This window comes from Astatotilapia calliptera, chromosome 23 (genome assembly GCF_900246225.1).
Source record: "Astatotilapia calliptera chromosome 23, fAstCal1.2, whole genome shotgun sequence".
In the NCBI taxonomy this organism is placed as follows: Eukaryota; Metazoa; Chordata; class Actinopteri; order Cichliformes; family Cichlidae; genus Astatotilapia; species Astatotilapia calliptera.
Genome location: NC_039323.1, coordinates 7625014 through 7648255, shown reverse-complemented (window position 1 = coordinate 7648255; position 23242 = coordinate 7625014). Strand labels below are relative to the sequence as shown.

Sequence of the window (23242 nt, the reverse complement as noted above, 5' to 3'; positions counted from 1 at the left end):
GAGTGACAAGAAAAATTTATTTTCTCTCGTAATATTTAAAAGGCTGCTTGTGCCATGCCTAAATAATTTCTGTTGTTGCTTCAGCGTCTGGAGAAATATCTGGCCCGACTGCTCCATGTGCAACAGAAAGGCGTGTCCCCTGAGTCTTAGCCAAGTATTTAAAGCAGCTCTGAAGTTGGAGCTTGTTTAAGAAAGGGAAAGGCACATCGAAGACAAGGTTTCTCCCTCCAGACTGCATTTCTTTCACATTTCTTCTCAAACTGAACTGAGTGAGTTTGAACTCTATACTTGCTATGTAGCTCAGACAGATTTACACTTTGTGTTCCTAACAATGTTTACTGTATTTAGCTCACATTCATTCAATTGTTCTTCTAAACATTAGTTTTTTCAACCAAGTAATTCATTAATAGGGAAAAGGAGTATGGCTCAAACGCAGTTACGTATTGCTACCTCAGTTGCCATGTCAGGATTGTGTATTAATGAAAAAATAATGAAAAGGTTCATTGACATTTCTATTTCCTGCGAAATTAGCTCTTGCTGTCAATCAATTTTTTACATTAATGTATTTTTCTTCACAGTGAATTCCTCAAAAAAATATCTGTATGCTGTACATATTAGATATGATTCACAGTAGCACCTTAATAGCTATTAGATTTGCCAAATTACGCATAACAGTTCAATAAATACAGTGATCATTTCCTGTCAGTTTAATTGTAATGCGAAATAGATATCAGAACTTCTCCTTGTGTTTCAAAACAAACGGTCCTGTGGTCAAAGAGGTCATGAGTGCAGCTGTGGATGCTTACTGCTCAGCACCCTCCTGAAGGAAAATACCCAGCTTTAATGAATAACACTCGGGTCTTTTACATCAACTGCTAAAGTCATGAGGGTAAACTAAGAATCTGACATTTGACTATCATTAAATAAATGCCAGTTTCAGTTGCTCATTGGTTCAGTCATCCAAGATGTGCCACTGCCAGCCAGAGAAAATATGCTCTGATTAGTTAGAGTGTAAAACAGCAGCTGAAGAAGTAATGACAATCGGCTGTCTCCTTCTCACTGATGGGCAGCTTCATGAAAGTTCCCCTTATCTCAAAATTTTACATTTGACAGATTATTTAATATAACATCATCCTGCAAGCAAACTAACAGGAGCTATGTCTATTCTGTGTGTCTCCTAAACCTATAGTAGGCCCTCATACAGGCCTACTATACAGATGTAGCTTATTAAGTGTCAAGTGGAGGGTGAAAAAACAGCTTAATTTAACGTTTTAGCCATTCTGCTGGCATGGGATTTTTACTATACTAAATCAACAAACAATAAAAGTGTGCTGGTCAGCACTGTTACCCCAGTAACGTTCAAGGTTCAAGCCTGTGTGCACGTGCATTCTTTCTTTTGGTAAGTTCACAGATGTGAATGTTCAGTTAAGTGGTGATTCTAAACTGGACATAGGTGTAGTGGTGAGGTTGAATGAGTTTGCCTGGGCTACTGCCCTCTAACCAGATAAACATCCAAATGGATTTATTTCCAAAAACCAAGTTAAGCATATCTTATATGTTGTTGTGCCGCTGCGTGATTAACTAAATTTTGCAGAACAATAGTCTAGTTCATCACAAAAATCTGGATATGAAGTTCATAAAAGGTTTCTGGGGCTCTTTATCAAAGGCGTCTTTGCTATTATCCTTAAATTTCTAGTCTTGAGAATATGTGTTGTTTTCTAAAAGAAAGGAAAGTATAGACAATGAGTACATTTATCCATTCACCCATCCATTCTCTTCTGCTTATGCTTAGCAGGGTCGCGGGCAGGCTGTAATCTATCCCAGCTAATCTAGAGCGAGTCTATCGAGAGTAATTAGTAAGTGCTGTCATCTAGAATATAGATTTTGTCTGGTCCATTGTACCCACTGTGGGCCAATCTCGATGGATAACTTTTATCTTATTCAATTCTTTTGTTTTCAACAAATATATGCAAAGCTATTGACATTTACATTAACTCCTGCTATTCAGTGCAGGAGGATTTTCTGCAATTATTTTAGGTTATTTGCATGCTTATTTTTAGATAACTTTATAACTTTGTAAATGTGTCGATATTCACTTTTTTTTTTTTACTAGAAATGATGACTTGAATGGATGACCCATCTTGAATTAACTTATACTGTCATGCGCCGTGGTGCGCGGGCACGAAAGGATCCAGGCGCAGACTCCGAGCTAACAAAAAGACACTTTATTAAAACAACGAAAGGCGACCCGGGGAAAGTAGAGAGCAAAACAGAAACTAAAAATCCGGGGAAACAATGACACGAGGAAGCCGGGATCGGGACGGCGGGGGGCTGCAATAGAAAGGGGAGATGATTACTAGGGAGCCAGGAAGCGGGGAGAACATATCAGGACTGAGTTAGAGTAGGGGCTTACGATAGAACGGAACCGTGGGAGCTCGGGAGGGAAGTGTGGCAGTCCGTGGGGGCAGGAAGTCCGTGGAATGGCGAGTGGGCCAGGTGAGCGCCGCGAGATCCAGTTGAGCCGGAGGACAGGCAGGTAGCAGACGCCGAGTAGAAATCTGGACAGAAGTAGGCAGGTTAAACAAAGTTCCAAGCAGAAGAGAATGCACACTTTTCGTGGAAGTCTGGTTACCACTGTGGGGATGACTACGGACTGGCGTGGAGCATCCGTCAGCGCCGGATTAAGTGGATCTCCGTGTAATCACCGGGATGGAGAGCAGGTGTGCTAGTGATGGCCCAGCCCGGGGGTGTGGCTACCCGAGCATCACGCATTCCACAGACCATGACATATAACAATTTCAAACATTTTAAAAAGAAGTAGCGTTTTAGCAGACCTTTCAGCACATGCTGTTAAAATGCTCTGTAGGCAAAAAGGATCTTCAGTTTCTCTAAACAAGAATGAAAACAGTTTGTTTTTATATGTTTGTACTTATTTAGTTAGAAAATTAGTTCAACAGCTGAAGCTTTACATTGTTTGTGTCAAATTAAACTCTTTAAACAGAGAAAATATCAGTAGTGTGGTGGACCACTAGAGGGCTCCACTCACACCCAGTGTATAGGAAGTGTGTTCCTGTGTTTTGTGGCGCGATATGCGCAGTTGATGTTGGAGACGAATAAAGAAGGAGTGAGAACTGAGAGCTGTGTCGTTGATGCTTACCTCGACATTGGTGACCCCTGACTCGAGCATGCAACGGGCCGTAGATAACGCACACTCCGCTATGGATGCATCAGCGGCCGCCGGACCTCCGCCTCCTGTTGCAGCTACGTTCGCTGTGGCGCTTAAACTGCCGGACTTTTGGCTCCATGACCCCCCGTCATGGTTCGTACACGTGGAGGCTCAGTTCGCCCTTCGCGGCATCTCGGCTGACGACACGAAGTATCACCATGTGGTGGCCTCGCTCGACCCGCTGGCCACCCGTTGCGCGATGGCGCTCCTCCGGGACCCACCCGCCCAAGGGAAATACGCCGCCCTCAAAGAGCTGCTTCTTCGGCGCTATGCCCTCTCCGACGCCGAACGAGCCGAAAAGCTCCTCAACCTGTCAGGCTTGGGTGGCGGTACCGCGCTCGAGCTCATGGAGAACATGCTATCGTTGCTCGGGCCGGATGACGGTGGTTTCCTCTTCGTGCACCTCTTCCTCCGCCAACTACCGGCCGCCGCGAGAGCTGTCCTCGCGAACTCTCCGCTTCTGCCTGCGAAGGATTATCGCTCACTGGCTGAAGAAGCGGATCGTATTCTCCTGGCTAGCCGCACTTTCGACGTTCACGCCCTGGCTACGGACACGCCGGCGGCACCTTCCAGGCCTCCACCTGCCTCCCCCGGAGCATCCGCCCCCTTGCTGACGGCAGGGATTGCTACACGCCGGCACCGCGGAAAGAGCATCTGTTTCTACCATCAGCGTTTTGGCGACAGAGCGCGTCGCTGCCTGCCGCCTTGCGCTTTCACGGCCCAGGGAAACGGACCCGCCAGCGCGCTGTAGCAGCCGCAGCCGCGACCGCTGGCAATACAGAAAGGCTGCTCTTCATAGAGGACTCGCGCTCCGGGAGACGTTTTCTCGTAGACTCCGGCTCCCAGAAGAGCCTCCTTCCCCCTACCGCTGCCGACGGACTAGCAGCGAACTGTGGGCCGCAGCTCATTGCAGCTAACGGCTCTCCCATCAAAACGTTTGGGGAAAGGTTGGTGACTGTTTGTTTTCATGGCCAGGATTTCGAGTGGAACTTTGTTGTTGCTGCTAGCTCTGTACCTATTTTGGGTGCTGATTTCCTGTGTGCTCATGGACTACTTGTCGATGTTGCTAACAGACGTTTAATCGATGCTCTCTCGTTTTCTTCGCTACCCTGTTTTACTCGGGCCGCCGAGCCCCTGATTCGGGCTAATGTAGTTACCTCCGGGGATGCTTTTCAGCGTTTGCTTTTAGAGTTTCCATCGCTGTCTGTCCCTAATTTCTCTAGCACGGTAACGAAGCATGGGGTTGAGCATTATATTCCCACGGTCGGGCCCCCGGTGTTCGCGCGCGCGCGCGCCGCCTCGACCCCGCGAAACTGTCCGTCGCTCGGGAAGAGTTTGCAGCCATGGAGCGCCTTGGCATTGTACAGCGTTCGAACAGTGCATAGGCTTCTCCGCTTCACATGGTGCCCAAATCGGACGGTCGGTGGCGGCCATGCGGAGATTTCCGCCGTTTAAATAATGCCACGGAGAATGACCGTTACCCCATCCCCCACATTCAGGATTTTTCTGCCAATCTCGCCGGAACGTAGATTTTTTCTAAAATTGACTTGGTGCGGGGGTATCACCAGGTTCCTGTGCGCCCCGAAGACGTTCCTAAAACCGCTGTCATTACCCCCTTCGGCTTGTTCGAGTTTTTTCCTCGAGGGTCGCAACTTTACTGCGTACGTTGACCAAAAACCTTTGACGTTTGCGATGTCCAAGGTCTCTGACCCATGGAGCGCACGCCAGCAGCGCCAGTTGGCGGCCATTTCTGAGTTTACCACAGACATTCAGCATGTGGCTGGTAAGTCCAATCACGTCGCTGACTGTCTCTCACGTGTGTTGGTTTCTCCGGTGTATGTCGGCATCGACTACGCTGCCATGGCCGCCGAGCAACGTGCTGACCCGGACGTCCTTGCCCTTCAGTCAACAAAAACGGGCCTCGTGCTGGAGGACACCCCGGTGTGGGACGGCGGTCCGCACCTTCTTTGCGACGTTTCCACCGGCCGCCCCTGCCCGGTGGTTCCCCTTTCGTGGCGTCGTCGTGTTTTTGACTCGGTGCATGCCCTCTCTCATCCCGGCGTCCGGGCCTCGGTCAAGCTGGTCAGCGCCAGGTTTGTTTGGCCGGGCCTTCGCAAGGCGGTGAAAGAATGGGCGGCGGTTTGTATGCCAACGCTCGAAAATCCACCGGCACACACAGGCACCCCTCGAACCTTTCCGTGTCCCGGGTAGGCGTTTCGATCACGTTCATGTGGACCTGGTTGGTCCCTTGCCACAGTCACAGGGTTTCACGCGCCTTTTGACTGTGGTGGACCGCACAACCAGGTGGCCGGAGGCGGTACCCCTGGCGTCCACGACAGCGGCGACGGTGGCCAGGGCATTTTTGTCAACGTGGGTTTCACGTTTCGGCCCCCCTGCTGACATTACCTCGGACAGGGGCCCCCAGTTTGTTTCCGAGCTTTGGTCTGCTATGGCTGACGGCCTGGGAGTCAAGGTCCACCGCACCACAGCATACCACCCGCAAGCTAATGGGATGTGCGAACGGTTTCACCGGTCACTTAAGGCCGCGCTCCGTGCTTCCTTGACAAGTGGCGACTGGGTCGACCGTCTTCCGTGGGTTTTGCTGGGATTGCGCAGCGCGGTTAAAGAAGACCTCGGGGTTTCCCCGGCTGAACTGGTCCTCGGCCAGCCTCTCCGGGTCCCCGGGGAATTCTTACCTGAGAGCCCTCCCCCATGTTTCGATACCTCTTTGTTGCCTTTTCGCCCCCCAAGAGACTCATTTCCTGTTCCTGGTCCTGTGCACCACTGCCTGCCTGACACTTTTGTTCCGAGTTCATTGGACTCTGCTCGTTTCGTTTTCGTCAGGCACGATGCCCATAGGACTCCGCTGCGTCCACCATATGACGGGCCATACAGGGTTCTTCAACCAGGCAACAAACATTTCGTTTTGGACTTTGGCGGTCGGCAGGAAGTTGTCTCTGTTGACAGACTTAAGCCTGCACATGTTATGCAAGAGGATCAGGTGGTCCCGGCCCAGGCCCCTCGCCGCGGCCGCCCACCTGCCACCGGGCTGATGGATTCTGTTTTTTCCCCCAGGAGCGACCCAAAATCAACGGAATCCGAGTCGTCTGCAGCTTTTTCTGACCGCCAGTGCCAGCCTCGCTCCCGGGCTGGGTTGCCCTCTGTCAGTTCCCCACCCCCCCAGTTCAGCCGTTCCGGCCGTTTGCTTAAGCCCCGGGTCCTGGACTAGTTCTGCTGGGTGTTCGGGGGGGCATGTGTGGTGGACCACTAGAGGGCTCCACTCACACCCAGTGTATAGGAAGTGTGTTCCTGTGTTTTGTGGCGCGATATGCGCAGTTGATGTTGGAGACGAATAAAGGAGTGAGAACTGAGAGCTGTGTCGTTGATGCTTACCTCCACAGTAGAATACAAGTCTGCTAAAACTGTAATGGCACAACATTGTAGGTATTCTGGTTACTTCTCTTGAACCTTGATTGAACAAATTGATTTGCCGTATTGACTGTAGAAAAAGGGGGGGAAAAACCACTGTATCTTTAATAAATGTAGCTGTGTGGAGTACAATATATATACACATACATATATTTTTAAAAAGTGTTTTGTTGCTAGGCAATAAATCAGTTTCTGTGTGTGTAGATAAATGTGTGTCTTTGTTTCTACATTGTTTTGTTAAGCAGTTTTTAGTTGGCTATCTGCCAGCAGTAAATATGACGCCCAGTTCCTACCTGGGTGGAGGTGTTTCGTCACCAATGCTGAGGCTGCTTGCAATTTATTTTAACCCCTCAGATTCTCGACATATGAATAAGAACCGAACTCATTGTCAGTCTTATTATTGTTTGAACCTATTTGGTGAAAATGAAACAGTCGCTGATATCGAGGAATGTAAAGTGTGGGTGTGAAAGGCTTTTAGAAGGTTTATAGTATTTCTTCGAAGGAAGAAAAATGTGCAAGACAAATCAGAGTGAAGTGAGCAAAGCACAGAGAGAGGGAGAGAAATAGTTGTGATGATTGTAGTTCACCTGAGAAATGTACCCTGTGTGTAATGTTTCTTCTTAAGAGGTGACAAACGACTGTGTTCTTTGAAATTTGCAATGACAAAATTCTTTGTCATTGCACAGCTGTGGATAAGAACATGTGCTCGGTTCCCCAGAGGACCACTCAAATGCTTTCACAGACTCATAAATCAGCTTCAGAGGATCAGCTACAGAACTCTCCTGAGGGTAGCCTACTGCAGAGTCAAAACACCCCTCCTAAGTCTTGCCGGGGGGGGGGGGGGGGGGGGGGGGGGAATCATTCTTTATGCATACAGAACTAAGTTGAACAAAGTAGTTTAAAGATTTAGAGACAGACTAGGCTGAATCAAAACACACGTTTGAGTTTCTCCTTGAAAACAAATCAATGATTCATAAATGAAGGAACGAATATTCCTCACAGTTTTTGGTTCATAATGATGTGATAGCATCGTTGGCTCCTACAAATTTGTGGGTGTGATTAAAAGCTCCCATTCCACCACATTTTCAAGGTTGTTGCTCCATTTCAGAATCAGAAAGGGTTTTATTGCCAAATGTTGAGCAGGTTTACAGCATTGGGAAATTGCTGCGGTACGTAGTGCAAAACATACTGTAAGACAACACTTAAATAAACATAAGTGATGATCAGTGCAAAAATGGAACAGATGCAGAGAACACAGTATAGAGTCATGTGTTTGTGGTGTGAACAGTCATATGGTTATTGTTCATGAGTCCAACAGCAGGGGGGAAGAAACTGTTCTTATGGTGAGAGGTTCTGGTTCAAATGGACCGGAGCCTTTTGCCTGAGGGGAGCAGGTCAAACAGACTGTGTCCAGGGTGAGAAGGGTCAGCTGTGATCTGAGCTGCACACCCCAGTGTCCTGGAGGTGTAAAGGTCCTGCAGAGATGGGAGTCTGCAGCCAATCACCTTCTCAGCATAGCGCACAACATGCTGCAGTCTCTGTTTGTCCCTGATAGTGGCTCCAGCGTACCACACGGTGATGGAGGAGGTGAGGATGGACTCGATGATTTCAGTGTAGAATTGCATCATCGTCCGTGTTGGCAGTAGAGCTGGGCGATACGAGATTTTTTCATATCACGATATGTTTTTTTCATTTCAGGCGATAACGATATATATCACGATATAAGCCAAATAACTATATTTGTAAGATTTAAATGTGCCGTTGCTCACAAGTAAAATGTGAAATAATCAGCAGCTTGTTTTTATTTAAATATTTATTTCCCATAATAAGTTCAACAGGGTAGATGTACTTAAGGAACATGAGACTTTTTCAGATAAATAAAGGCAAATATTACAAACTACACAAAAGGCAGCCGCTAAAGCGGTTAAGTTTCAAAATAGAACAAACGAAACAGACTACTAAATTGTCAATTCCACTTAGAAACAAAATATTAATTCTAAAAATAAATCTTAGTTTGTTTTACAGAAGAACAGACAAAACTGACTAACTTTTGTCAATATCAAATAAACTGAGAACTAAAAGGAAATTCTCAATCTCTCCTTGTTGTATAGCTTAGCTTTTCAAACAGTTTTAACAGTTACTTTAGTCTGACAAAAGCCGAATGACGAATTAGCGCTTCCAGTCAGAGACTGAGGCTACGTCCACACGTACACGGGTATTTTTGAAAACTGAGATTTTCCGTTTTCGTTTTAAAAAATAATCCCGTCCACACATAAAGGCAGAAATGAAGGAAAATGCTGCTATGAACATGCCAAAGCAGCAGGTGGCGCTAGATTCCTAACCGTGCAGAAATGTTGGCCAATCAGAAGTCTAGAAGCCTCGGTGGGAAAAAGTAAACAAAGCTGCGGCATAGAAGCAGAACCGAGTCGTATGTGTGGACGGACAGTAACTGTCTGTATATGTAAGCATTTAAACACTGCAGAGAGTAGAATTAACAGTAACAGTATTGTAGAAATTCATTTCACCGAAACAATAACGTGGCGCACAGTGTGATGCATGCACCAGTTTATTGTATTTCCAGACTTGCTTTCGGCACAATTTACAGTGCACGCTACTCTGTTTTTTGTCAGACTTGAAATAGCCGAAATACCTTCACACTACGGAACTTCTATGGCTCTTCCGTTCGACAATCTCTCCGGCGTTGGAACCATCATCTGTTTTCTCTTCGGTCACGCTCGGTTGATTTTTCTAGTCGGCACACTCATTTCCTCCATTACGCGCTGGCTCCATCCGGTTGTTCAGTGATGACGCGACGAATCCTACTTCCGGGTCTAAAGTAGTCTGCGTTTAATATGGCTTTTGTGTTGTTAACATGTTTAATGTTATGTATTTTCTTCTATTTGATCTCAAAAAGCTCCTAAAACAGTCAGTGATCACTGTTGACCTCCCTCGGCTTTTATTACCGCTAATCATTTATTTAAGCTCAGTTTTTAAAACCTTAGGATGTAACTACAGCCCAGCCCATGCAGCAGTATATGAATGACTAACCTCATATGTGGATGGATTATCTCAGTTGTTCTCCTGGCTGAAGTTTGGTCCTTTTACAGCATCCTGCCATGCGATTACATTTGTTCCTGACCACCGACAACACTCCTGTTAACTTTTATCGAGTGGAAAAAAAAGTTAGCTTGTTTATATTAAGCTAACATAGCTGTGTCGCTAGCGGTCACGTAGCACATCATTATATACCAGGTAGCTCAACTTCAGTAACCCTACAAACGTCACTGCTGTTTAGTTTTCTGTCTTCATTTATGCTGGAAGTGATAAGAAAGCTGTACGTTTTAATTTGTTTCCAAAACCCCGCAGTCAGGACATGCTATATTGTATTTAGATAGAAGCTAGCGAGCTAACTCCCTGCTAACTTCTAACTCCGTTAAATGTCATAAATTCCGTTTTCATGGATGCCTGGATGTTAAACTCAATTGTTACACCTGGTAGAGCAGAACGCTGATCATTTTATTAAAGATGAAAGACTTTAGACAGTTTTTCAACTCTCAGTAATGCCATAGTGATCGTTTGATATATGGACCTGCAGCGGAGTTTAGACCCAGACACGGCTAGTGACGTCAGACTGAACAATCGGATTACCCGCTGGCTGCTTCCCAAAGAAACACACGTGCGGCTTGGCACTTGTGCTGTACATAACAAGTCACGCGACGTGACGCTGCGGCTGTGATTGGTTCGGCTCTGCGCTACTTAATTTGGATTGGCTGACCTTTTTTTTTTTTTAAGAGGACAAGAGCGGTGAAGTCTATCGCGATAGTTTAATTTCTCTATCGAGTAAAAGTTATATCGCGATACATATCGTTATCGTTCTATCGCCCAGCTCTAGTTGGCAGGTTGAATTTCTTCAGCTGCCTCAGGAAGTACATCTTCTGCTGGGCCTTCTTCATGATGGAGGTGATGGTGGGCTCCCACTTGAGGTCCTGGGTGATGGTTGTACCCAGGAAGTGGAATGAGTCCACAGTGGTGATGAGGGTGTCAGTCAGGATGATGGGGGGGGGGAGTGGGGCTGTGTGCTTCCTGAAGTCCACAATAATCTTCACTCTTCTGGGCATTCAGCACCAGGTTGTTGTGGCTGCACCAGGACACCAGACGTTCAACCACCCTCCTGTAGGCAGACTCATCCCCGTCCGAGATGAGTCCAATCACTGTCCAATTTGACTCATAAAGAGGCGATCGTGGTCAGCAATATGCTCAGGTAGACTCTAGCATTTAAAAAATGTTGTCAGTATTAAGGGGGCCTGAGGTGTGTTACGAAAATATCACGCACACTATGACATTATTACCAGCAGCATGAATTGTTGTTTCAAGGCAAGATAGATCATGGACGTTTTCATGTTGTTTACACCGAATGTTGCAGCAGAAATCCAGACATGTTTCTCCAGTTAATAGACATTCTTATGGATAATGGTAATGGATAATGAATATTCTCCATTTAAAAGCAGCCATTCAGTCGTTCAGATGGTTAGCTAAGATAAAGAAATTGTTGAAAGACTATCTGTAAGCAGTCAAGCAACACTGAAATCACTGACTATAACCAATAAACAGTAGAAATGGTTGCAGTTTAATATGAATAACATGTAATATTTATAATACTTTCTTGAGATTACCATGCCATTACCATTTTCTTCTTTTTCCCTGCCCAGATGTTGCACTCTGGGAAATAATATGTTAGGGTAGAGTTTCACTGCAAGATTATGTTCCGGTTTTTTAAATTTATTTCAAAGGACTTAAATCAGCAATTTCTCACACTGAAGCAAAGACATGATGCATAGAATCCATCAGTAATGAGCCGGTGAGCTTAGATCATAAGATACTGAAGCTTTGATGGATTAAAAATACTGCTGAACTTAGCTGATGAAAAGACCCTTCTTGTCTTTGTTCACAGTGACAATGGATTACCTTTTAGATCACTTACTGTGGTACCTTAATCATTTATGACCATTTTATGAACAGTTGTGAAAAGAAATATATGCATAGAAGCATTTGTAAAGGCTGGGATGTTAACTATTATTAATACCAAAGTCATTGATTATCTAATTGTTGTTCTTTATAATTTTTTTTTCTCCAGAATGCCTGCAGAGAGGCGATCAGCAAGAGGCAGATCTGCAGTAGGTCGCTTTCCATCTGTCACTTTTGGATTTGGGGAGGACACAGAGGCAGAAAAAGAAGAGCCAAAGGAAAACAATGTTAAAAAAGGAAATGCATGCAAGGAGTGGCTGCGTAAGGTCTGCCCATGCTGCTGTCCCAAGCATGATGATGGCATAGACACTGAGGTCACGCTGGTTGATGGGCCGGGTAAGGAGGACGGGGGAAACGGCGAGAAACCTGTGCCTGGTGACAAAGAGCTTGACGGTGATTAGAGAGACTCCATATAGCCACTGTTTACCCCCCCCCCCCCCCCCCCCCCCCCCAAAAGGGAAGAAATGCCAACAATATGAAATACTTCAACGTGTCCTATGTTTTTTCTTTTCTTTTCTTCAGAAGTCCTTCTCAAAGTGAAGTCAATAGACCTCCTGAAAAGCAAATCAGGGGCGAATCGCACAGAGCATCACACTCATCTCTACCAAAGTGATAATTTAATCATCCGCAGGGGGCAGAGTTTCGAGATGTGGATAACCTTATCTCGACCTTTCAACCCCTCCTCCGATGAGCTTCATCTCGACCTTAAAACAGGTTTGTGAGAAGTGAATGGAGACTTTTATAAAAGTAATACATGTTATAGTGTTGTTTTGTTTTTTGGGGCAACAGAAAATTTCAAATTTGACTGAATTTCATCCAAGACTAGCCTGAAATATTTAGAGCCAGAGTATGAAACTGGATGGGAAGGATCCAAACTGGTCACAACATACTCACATGTTTTCCTGAAATCTTGTGCAGAGCAGCACATGATACAGTGCATATAGTGGGGAGCCTGTTCTAATATAGTCTACTGTGAATAGGAATGAATGGAGCTAAATTGCTTTTTCTTTTTTCTTTTTTCTACATGCACTTCCAGACAAAGCAGCCCCATTTTTAATTGTTTGTAGTTACAGTATTGATTATATTCCTGAACTGAAATGAAACTCAATGAAATGCAGTGAAATTTTGTTTTCTTATTCTCCTGTGAAGTATTTCTTTTCTGCAGTAGTTAAGCACCAAGATGCATCCATAAACCAGATGATATTACTTCTCAAATAATTACAGTAAAATAGGAGATCACTATCAGCAACAGCTTCCTGTGTTATCTGAAGTCAAGGCACGGTATTTAAATTAAAAAATCCACTGGACAGCTTTGTAAAGTTAAGCTAGCCCTAGAAACCACAATAGTTGTTTGTTTCTTTTGTAGGCTCCAAACTTGTTCTCACAGCTGAAATTGGGCATTTTAACATGGGAATGCACACATGCTGACTTTTTTTTAGTGCCAATTTCAAGAAGTTGCTGGGGATTGCATCAAAGGTTTTGGACTGCAGGTCTTATAGGGCCCATTCATTCATTATAAATGGCTCTCCGGAGAGTAGAAGCTCTCTAATTTACAAAAAAAATACATTTTTTTCTTTTATGCTCACATCTTGTACTGTGTTTTTTTGCTGATTGTGTGTTGAGGCTGCATAGATGTGTGAAATAGATACTTATAGATATATGGGAAGGCTGTGGATGAGAGAAGGGGATTTTTTAGTTCAGATTGCTATGGTAACAGTTGGGGTTGCTATGGTCCTGGGAGAGTGTTTTACAGATGCAATCTTCAGTCCTGCTGATACTAGAGATCCCTTCTACTGAGAATTCACTGTCACTGCTGCCACTGCCAGCTGCATGTGCCTCGGACGCCACCTGTTTACCCAGTGTGCATGCCTGTCTCTGCACACTGCTTGTGAGAATTGAATGCTGTCAGACAGGGAAAACCAATATAGATCTTACAATTACAGCTGTGTGTGATAGCAAGTTAGGGACACTTAAGCAGAATAATTACAGTGCTGCTGCTACAGAAAAGGTGGGCTCTATAATGCACTGTTTAATGAAAGGTTTTGTTTTGGTAAAGTGACAGAATAATAATGTATACATTTTAAATTCTAGATTTTGCATTTAGAGGGAAAAAAATATAGTTCTAACCTATTTTATCCATAATTTGAGACAAAAACAACAGCGACATTCAACGTGAACACTAATTTAAAAAGCCATCTGTAATACCAGCAATAAGCAGGAGAACAAAAGCAGCAGACAATGCCAGTTTTTATGCTTTTGAAAACCATAACACCGCTCTCCAGAATGGCACTGCATTACTAACTAAATTGCCCCCAGCTCTCTGTTTTCAGGCATGCTTACAGTACCCTATATTCAGTCTAAAGACTGTACTCTGAGATACATCAGACACACAGCACAAAAGCTAATCACAGCACAACCTAAAACGACACACTGTTTTAAATAGTCAAGGATTTTTTAGGCGAAAGAGAGTGACAGTTGACAGATGCTCTGACCTTTTGGTTCGGAAGCCCTGCAAAAAATTTTAAGGAGGTGATTCTTGTCACACCTGACAAAATGAAAGTGTCAGGCACAGTGAACTGCACGTTGACAGTTTTTTCTTCTCTGTTCTTTCCCCCTGTAAGGCAGAGAAAAGGCCTGGCAGTAAACAAAAGGGTTAATACACCCTGGAACTATCAAATCTCAATATTTCTAGGAATAGTTGTCTTTAGAATCTTTAGCCAGCAGCTGTTTACTGTTGCTTTGCAGAAATGCAGGCCGTGCGCAGCAGGAAACCATAAACTGAAGATACAAAACAAAAGTGTAAGAATGTCAAGTTGTGGCAGTTACTCATCAATTAGGAGTAAACTCTTTAACAATTATCATCAGACTTTTGGGGTTTTGCTCATTTGTACCCTGAAGTGTCTGAAAATGTCATGGCCATCTGCTAATTACAGTTCTTTTGTGCACTGGTATAATTTATGTCCCAATTATTGAGCAATAGCCACCGAAAACAGAAGGCTTCATCAACTGGTCTCCTTGAATATCTACAGCACTTATCATGCATATTTATCTGTTAGATTTAACAAGCTTGTCGAATTATAAAGGAGTCTTGCTCCTTTCCAAGGATATTTTTTCATTCTTGGACTCAGCTACAGAGGCCTTAGTAACTCTTTCTTGATTCTTAGTTTAAAATATCCTAATTTATCTTCTCATGAGTTATGTTGAACCCCAACATTTCATCCACTGTTTGGGAAAAAACAACAACAAAAAAGCTGTATTAACTTTTCTCCTTTCCTTTAAGTCAATTTTCTTCTGATTGGCAGCCTCATGAAAACAGAAGGTTTAGACAGCAGGTGGGAGGGGCTTATGTGTTCACACTCAGAGCTGTGCACCTGAGAGTGTTATGTTTCTCTCCCTCTGTTTATCTCTTGCTCTCTTTTGTTTTTATAAAAGAAAATCATAAAGTCTTCCCTGAACCAGAGTTAGAGTCTCGAGTAGCTGTCACTGGGTTAGAGTCCCTCAGTGGTTATGTAAAGGTGTAGTCTTTGTCCATGTTAATGAACTTGCTATCTTTATCACTCGTGGTGGCTAGTGGTGCACAGCTGCTGCTTTCCCATCAGCCAGTAAGTCATTATGGCGTCCTGGCATCTCCTGTCTGTTTTTTCCCTCCCTCTTGGTCACTATAATGCAGAGGCAACTACTTTTTCCTTAACAATGGCCGTTTCATTCATTTTCCTCATGTCTTTGCGAGCCGCTTTCGATTCCTTTTGTCACACACAATCAGTGGCCTGTCTGTCCATGACTGAATCAGATAAACATCTCAGGGTGAAACTGGAGAAAAGCAAATCAGTTCTCTTAAGGCATTTGAAAACACAGTCAAGACAAGGTCACACCCACTGAGGGTAGAGAGTGATAGCCATGGAAAGCTGTTGTTTTCCACTATCACTTTAGAAGGAGAGCTCCTTAATGTGGCAACAAATTGAACATTTCAGCTGTTTGTACTGTGGGAAATTGTGAGTTTATATATTATAGAAAACACTATTTTTTTTGTTGTCTTTGAAGATCAAGCTTTCTTTTGATAATGATGAGGCCACACTAACTTCAAACGTCAAGATAGTGCAGTAACAGTGAAGCTGAAAACATGGAGACTTTTATAGCACAGCTGCGCTGAGATCAAATGCTGTCACGCAAGGTGTGTGTGTGTGTGTGTGTGTGTGTGTGTGCGTGTGTGTGTGTGTGTGTGTGTGTGTGTGTAGACAGCTTGTCAGGATAGAGCTTTCTGTGTTCCTTCTTTTTAGTTTCTGTTGTTCAAACATACTCTGGGAATGCAGGTGTGGTTTTAATTGAGGGAAGTGATTCTTAAAAAAGCACAGTAACTGTTTGGGCATGTTATGAATAACAGCCAGTAACACTTTTTTTCTTTTCTTTTTCACCTACTAAGGTCCATTGGCAGTAGTGGCAAAGGGAACTCATGTAATCATCCCACTGGTGGCGAAGCTGGAGGGTGATCGCTGGGAGGCTGCTGTTGTGAAACAGGAGGACAAAAAGATAAAACTGTTGGTGAATTCTCCAGCCACAGCCGTCATTGGCCGATATCAACTCACAGTGGAAACAAATAATCAAAATGGATCGGCCAGTTCCACACATGACCCTGCCAATGACATCTACATATTGTTTAATCCCTGGTGTCAAGGTAAATATGGACATCTTATGGTTAATTTATACTTCTGGAATGAATCTATGCAGAGCCTATAATGCAGCCTATGCAAGTGGCCAACCCTGCTACCAGTATTTATACCTGTGTGGGTTGTGGTGATGGTGATGTGCAGTTACATTTCTAGGTTGGGCCACATCAGGCTATTGTGTAGGTTATTGTGTACATACAAAATTGCATACTTGGAGTTTTTTGGAATAAAGTCCTCTGGCATTAGTGTTAAATAAGAAAATCAAATTCTCATATTGAGAATGGCAAATAAAAAAATTATTAAATCACCTAGTGTATCATATTTGATACATACAGTTTCTTGTGAGTGTTTTGTGACTTCAAAATCATCGGTGTGATTTTTCCCCCTGATAAATCTAAAGAAGTTACACAACAAGAAAAAAATGCCAGATGTATCAAATACAACACAAAATAAAAATCATATATGGAAATTAAAATGTATTTTTAAAAAAAAAACAAATTTGTTTTTTGTTTAGGCTTTAAAGGGTTAGTTTTTGTTTGCAGTGTTGTTATTTGTGGTAGGCTGGTCACTTATGGTGCTACTATCTTTTGTGCTAAATAGCAGTATCTTCCCACAGTTATCACTAAATATAACATGTTCAGGTTATGCTGCTAGCAAGAGTATTTTTCTTGCCAGCATCTCCCTCCTTCTGTTCAGCTTCATCTTCTTATGTTGTAGTGAGTGTATCTTTCCAAAAATACCACACTATTTCTCTGAAATAATGCCCTATACAAAGCAGTGACAGCCCCTAAAATGACAACTACTGAACCTCTCAAAAGTTCAGTACAAAAATTACAAGCGTCACCAGACGACAACAGACGTATGCCATCGTTTCCAAATATATGTGTAGGAGGTGCTCTTATACAACAAGCACAGTATGGATATACCCTTGTCATCAGTTCAAAATAAATCTCCACAGACAGCCTTCAAGAATGACTCAGACAGTTTAATAAAAGATATTTAGGGTGGTAAAAATACCATGAAACTGTGATAGAAAAGAAACCAAATTTAGAAGATAAAGCCTACTTGTAGAGTCTATGCTTCAGAGTGACCTTGTGTTATTTCCAGTTAAAAATTTAGCCTTTCCTATTTTCTGTCAGATGACATTGTGTACATGGATTCTGAAGATGAAAGGCAAGAGTACATCCTAAATGACACTGGACGAATCTACTATGGCACAAAGGATCAAATTGGAGCGAGGACATGGAACTACGGACAGGTGAGGGTGCTCTGAATCTTAATGTTTAATGACCAAGCTTAGCGGTCGAAACTGACATGGTCTCCTCATGTTTTCCTCTCATTTGATATCAGTTTAGTGACAGGATTCTGGCTGCTTGCCTCTTTGTCATGGAAAAGAGTGGAACTTCTCCATCTGGGTGGGGTGACCCAGTTAATGTGGTGCGAATCATCTCAGCAATGGTGAGACGAGATCCCAACTAACAACGACATCACTGGACATACAACAAACAGTAAAATATGTTAAACCGCATATGCCATATCATAGTCCCCTAAACGCAGGCAGTGGCTGAAAGCTGGAGTGGATACCAAGTGGCCAAATGGTGGCTGCACACTTCTGCTTACACCTGCTATGGATTAAATGCAAAAAACAAATGTCCAGATTTGAATTAATAAACAAAAAACCTAGCTAACTTAAGGTATTTCGGGTATTGTCCTTAAAGTCAACCATGAAAACATGAAACACTTCCTTTATTTCTCAGGTAAACTCCCCTGATGACCAAGGTGTTTTGGAGGGAAACTGGTCAGGAGATTATTCAAATGGAACTTCTCCAACAGTGTGGAGTGGAAGTGTAGAAATCCTTGAGGAATACCACAAAAAGAATGGAACCCCTGTTAAATATGGCCAGTGCTGGGTGTTTGCTGGTGTAGTCACTACAGGTTAGACTTTTTTCAGCTAACAATAAATTTATTTGATCAAACTAAGTGGCTGATACGATATTAAACCCATTGTCTTCTTTTCAGTTTTACGGTGTTTAGGCATTCCCACCCGAACCGTGACCAACTTCAGCTCAGCACATGACACAGATGTTTCATTGACAACAGATGTGTACCTGGATGAGAACCTGGAGCCTATAGAGAACCTCAATGTGGACTCAATTTGGTATGTTCACCATATGTCACATTTACCTTGACTTACAAAGAAGGAGGTTAAGCGTTGCATGACTCTAGTGGCTTAATCTAAAGTTACTCCTCAGTGGTACAAGTACCAGTATTTGGAAACAACTAAAAGATAAGTGGTATAGCCTAATAATTTAAGTCTGACGATACAAAGATGGCAACATCAGCACATGTGTCTTCATTTATACATTGGTATGTGGTTGATTTACTTTAAAATTGTTACAACAGGTTTTAAAAACTACCCACAGAAACCTCATAGTACTTGACAGATTTACGCAGAACTAAAATTTCCACAGCTGTTTTCACTATAACTTTAGTTTACCAACCATAATTGTTTTCTGAAGGAACTTCCATGTGTGGAATGACTGCTGGATGGCTCGTAAGGACTTACCTCCTGGCCACGGAGGATGGCAGGCTGTCGACGCCACGCCTCAAGAGACCAGCCAGGGCACCTACTGCTGTGGCCCTGCTTCTCTCGCCGCTGTGCGCTATGGTCAGGTCTACCTGAAACGTGACACAGCTTTTGTGTTTGCTGAGGTTTGTGAAATATTCTTCTTTACTGTGTTTTGGGAAGGTAGAAGACATTTATCATAGTAGATATGAAAACACTGTATACTGATAAGGATTCATATGGCACGCATTAAATATATGCATGACAGCTTCCTTTGTGGTGGGGACTTTATTTTCTAACCCCATCTCTCTCTCATGGTCTGTCTCATCGATATCTCAGGTGAACAGTGATAAAATCTACTGGCAGAAGAATGCAGATGGGACCTTCACTCAAATATACAGTGAGAAAAAGATTGTGGGCATCTCCATCAGCACCAAAGCAGTTGGCTCTAATGAACGCAGTGATATCACCCACCTTTACAAACATCCTGAAGGTAGCATCAAACAAAAAAGCAGACACTTACTTAGACTTAAAGGAGATCACAAAAAATTTAAAAAGGGCTATAACTGAGATATTATTTTTGGATAACTTATTCAAATATCTCAACATTTCTTGTCATTCTCAGGCTCAAATGAGGAACGCATTGCTGTGGAAACAGCATGTAGCTTTGGCTCCAAAGCAAAAGCTTATTCATCTCCTACAGCTCAGGATGTCTCTTTAGAAGTTACGCTAGATGGTGAAGGTCCTAAAATGGGAAAAGATGCAGAGCTGATGATCACGTTGAAAAACAGCAGTTCACAGCAACGCAGTGTCAGTCTGCACAGCCAGGTGTCAGTCATGTACTACACCGGTGTCCACAAAGCTACAGTCAGAACTGACACGACAGATATAGAAGTACTTCCCAATGAGGGTGAGTGGAGCATTTCATTTTGGATGACTTTTTTTCATCAGCAAGATCACAAGGCTTATCTCACAAGCAGAATAAATATTTTTTTTATTATTTATTGAAGTCTGGATCGTAGTCCTTTTTCCCTCCACCACCATCTCTATGGGCAAGGGCAGACACCTTTTTGAAGAAGCCAATTTCCACTGCGTGACTCCATAGTCTTAAACTTATGAAGAGGGGAAGCCTTTGGGCTCATCTCTGCCGTTACCACTGCATCACCACACAGACATGACACCGAAATATCTGACAATACACGGTCCATTCTTCTCCCACTTGTGAACAAATCCCTAGATTACTTGAATTCCTCCACTCCAGAGAGAAACTCAATCATTCCTAATCCACAGTTTGCAATCCAGTCTTTTCAAGCTGGCTTGAGACTTGGAGATGCTTTCTGCCCTCAGCGGTGCCCATACATTGTATCCATATATGTTATAAAAGGAATCAATGATGTCTAGGTGTAGCTTTCCTGTCAATCTTCACTGTATCTGTCCAATAAAGCCCAAAAAAGGCTAAAAAATATATATATTAAAAAAAAGATTAACTTGATATAATATTATGAAGCTAAATATGTTTGAAAACATCTGCTGACAATGGTTGCAGGTAAATTATTGTAAAAAATTATAATGTACTGGTGCCTAACATTACAATACCAAGTTCTGTCAAATTTTGGGATGAGTTACAGTTGCATTCGCATTCATTGAGGGGATCAAGGAGGCAGAATACAGGAAACCAGTGAGTGACTTTGAGGGGTAGTGTGGGAGGTACCGACTGCACCTGAATAATTACAAACTCTGTATAATTACAAACTATATATATATATATATATATATATATATATATATATATATATATATATATATATATATATATATAAATATCACTAATTATAAAGGCCATCTTCACTAATTATAAAGGCCATCTTCACTATGCTGTTGTCTACAGAAAAGATTCTGGAGTGGGCCCTGGAATACAAAGACTACAAGGACAAACTGATAGATCAGGCTGCCCTGATGCTTACAGTATCAGGCAGGGTCACAGAAACACAGCAGATCCTTGCTACTCAGTTCAGTTTCCGACTCAGAACACCAGACCTCATCATTAAAGTAAGCCACGTAGTTAATCAGGTGATTATTACAGGAAAGAAGATTAAGATATAAATCTATATCTAAAGTTGTTTTCTTTCCGTTTTTTGTCAAATAGCCACTGGGGAAGGCTGTGGTAGGAGAGAAGATGTCAGTAGAGATTTCATTTACTAATCCACTGCCACAAGTGCTGAAAGCAGTGATATTCCATGTGGAAGGACTTGGCCTTCTGACTGCTCGAATGATAAATTATGGGTAAGGAGGAATAATATACTTTATACTGTGTTTTTTTTAAATACCTTGTCTAGCTATCTCTTTTGTGATTGCTACTGTCATTTCCTGTCCTACCCTCAGAGATATTGGCAGCCATGCTTCTGTGTCTCTCACTGAGCAGTTCATCCCCACCCTTTCTGGAACGAGAAAATTACTAGTTTCACTGGACTGTAAGCAGCTCACGCAGGTTCATGGTGTGAGTGACATCACTGTGGAGGAGAAAAGCAACGCCCCTCTATAGTGATAATAGAGCCACTTTGAGGCTGAATGCTGACAGTTATTTCATTTATATAGGCACTGATTGTGTCTTTTTTTCTGCTTTTTGCTTTCTATATGATAAGCCAGTATTTTTTTCACAAAGCACAGTACTGATTTATTTTTGCAGTAGAATATTGAAATTACTTATAACCACGCGTAACCATAAAATATTTGATAACATGGTGGCGTTTATGGGCTGTTACAGAGAATAGACTGTCTCTACAATAAGAAAACCAGTATTAAACTGCATAAAAATTTCTTTACATCTTAATGCTCAAACTCTTGCAACATACTTCTACAATGCATTGAACAAGGCAGCATCCATAAAACCTCTTTGGAACATGTTTGCTCTTGCAAAGGTGTCCATGTGGAACCAGAAAGTTTTTATCATGACTTTTTATGAAATCTTATGTAAGCATTGTAAATGTCATCATTATGCTCTGACAGCCGATCAAGCACTATAGCTAGCACTGACATGTATTGATGTATTGAACTAAAGTGACAATTACTCACATTTCCTCATCTTGTATGCTTCTAGACTTGCAAAAAAAAAAAGAAGCATTGAACATTATTCTAAACCAACCAGTGCAATAGAGACATAATCGACACACCACATAAGCACCTCACGTTTTCTTGGAATATGCAAAAAGTATGCATATGAAAGTATGTGGTTACTATGATTAGGAAACAGTCTGGGGACCCACAGTAGATGCTGAGGTTGGACCATCTGCTGGCTTTAATGTAAGAGATGTGCTTATGTAAAGACTGGCGTTATGTTTATGTCTTTGATTCTATTTTTATATATATTTATTTTGTTTATTATGTGATGCCAAAAGAATCATTTAAATATCAAATCACTACTTAAATGCTATTATATTAATAAAATGCCACTTGTTAAAATTATGTTTTATTCTGTGATTTATTGATTTTTAATGTCAGCGTGTGCCCATTGTTATGCAGCTGCTGTCAAAAGTTCTCTGTGTCTCTGCTAAGAATTTTTTTTTTCAATGTTGCCAGTTGCCAGTGTTAAACTATTTAGCATGTGCTTGAATGTTGTTTGTTGGTGGCAAATAGGCTGGCTGGAGTATTTTTAAAAATCTACTGGGTTTTCCCCATACAACAGTCTCTAGAGTTTACAGAAAATTATACAAAAAAGAAAATATCCAGTGAGTATCCGTTCTCTAGACGAAAATTCTTGATGATGAATGTAGAGAAGAGCGTTCAGGCACCTTCAAGCCAATGGTAACTCAAATAACTACTTGTTATAATTAAAAGTATGCCAAAGACCATCAGAATGCAAAGAATGCACTCAAGTGCTGACTGAGTGCTGACTCCCCACAAGGGTGTGTATTGAGTCCACTGCTCTACAGCCTTGGTAAATGGCCTAGTACTTATATAGCTCTTTTTCATTCTAACTGAGCACTCAAACACTCGCACTCATTCATACAAGCTCTTCTCTATACATAAGCACCTTGTCTAACACAGCGTTGGCTTCTCTTTTTGCAAATTGCCTCTTCAACCCTGGCAAAAATCCATTTACACAACATAGCAGTTGCACTTATAGAGCGCTATAAAGGTGAGGATATGCATTGCATCGTCTCTGCCAATAAACTGGATTATGTGCCCTTGGAAGAAATGCATCGGTGGAGTATTTGTTTTTGTCCTTTACAGTGGCATCAGCAGCTGCAGTGTGGGTGGGTTTCACTGTCAAAAAAATTCCCACAAACTATCTGTTGAATTGCTTGCTGTGGCTGCTGCTGCTGTTCCTGCTGA

The 23242-nt window shown here is 42.7% G+C and overlaps 1 protein-coding gene and 1 long non-coding RNA gene across 4 annotated transcripts; one reads left to right on the top strand and one right to left on the bottom strand.

Annotated features, from left to right (window-relative positions):
* The first annotated feature begins 180 nt into the window (after nt 1–180).
* LOC113016605 (protein-glutamine gamma-glutamyltransferase K-like) lies at nt 181–22372 on the top strand. Of its 3 annotated transcripts, none has more exons than XM_026159542.1 (14): nt 181–269; nt 11790–12073; nt 12203–12394; nt 16101–16352; nt 17484–17602; nt 17695–17802; nt 18102–18279; nt 18364–18502; nt 18864–19056; nt 19250–19403; nt 19536–19820; nt 20799–20959; nt 21057–21193; nt 21293–22372. In XM_026159542.1, exons 2-14 carry the CDS (start codon nt 11791–11793, stop codon nt 21450–21452), a joined length of 2361 nt encoding a protein of 786 aa, XP_026015327.1. In that variant the 5' UTR covers nt 181–269; nt 11790; the 3' UTR covers nt 21453–22372. The 3 variants fall into 3 exon arrangements, with proteins under 3 accessions (XP_026015327.1, XP_026015328.1, XP_026015325.1); XM_026159543.1 differs by lacking the exon at nt 181–269 and adding an exon at nt 3095–4173; XM_026159540.1 differs by lacking the exon at nt 181–269 and adding an exon at nt 10826–10916.
* On the bottom strand, nt 2211–2819 carry LOC113016606 (uncharacterized). The gene is made up of 2 exons (XR_003271268.1): nt 2414–2819; nt 2211–2331 (listed from the first exon to the last, which is right to left on the bottom strand). It is a non-coding gene; the product is annotated as an uncharacterized LOC113016606 (long non-coding RNA).
* Nucleotides 22373–23242: the final 870 nt, after the last annotated feature.

Excerpts from the sequence above, each read along its gene's own strand:
- LOC113016605 (XM_026159540.1), top strand. Across the intron at positions 16,353-17,483 it reads GTTTAATCCCTGGTGTCAAG|ATGACATTGTGTACATGGAT; the intron begins GTAAATATGGAC and ends ATTTTCTGTCAG. Across the intron at positions 18,503-18,863 it reads CTCAATGTGGACTCAATTTG|GAACTTCCATGTGTGGAATG; the intron begins GTATGTTCACCA and ends TGTTTTCTGAAG.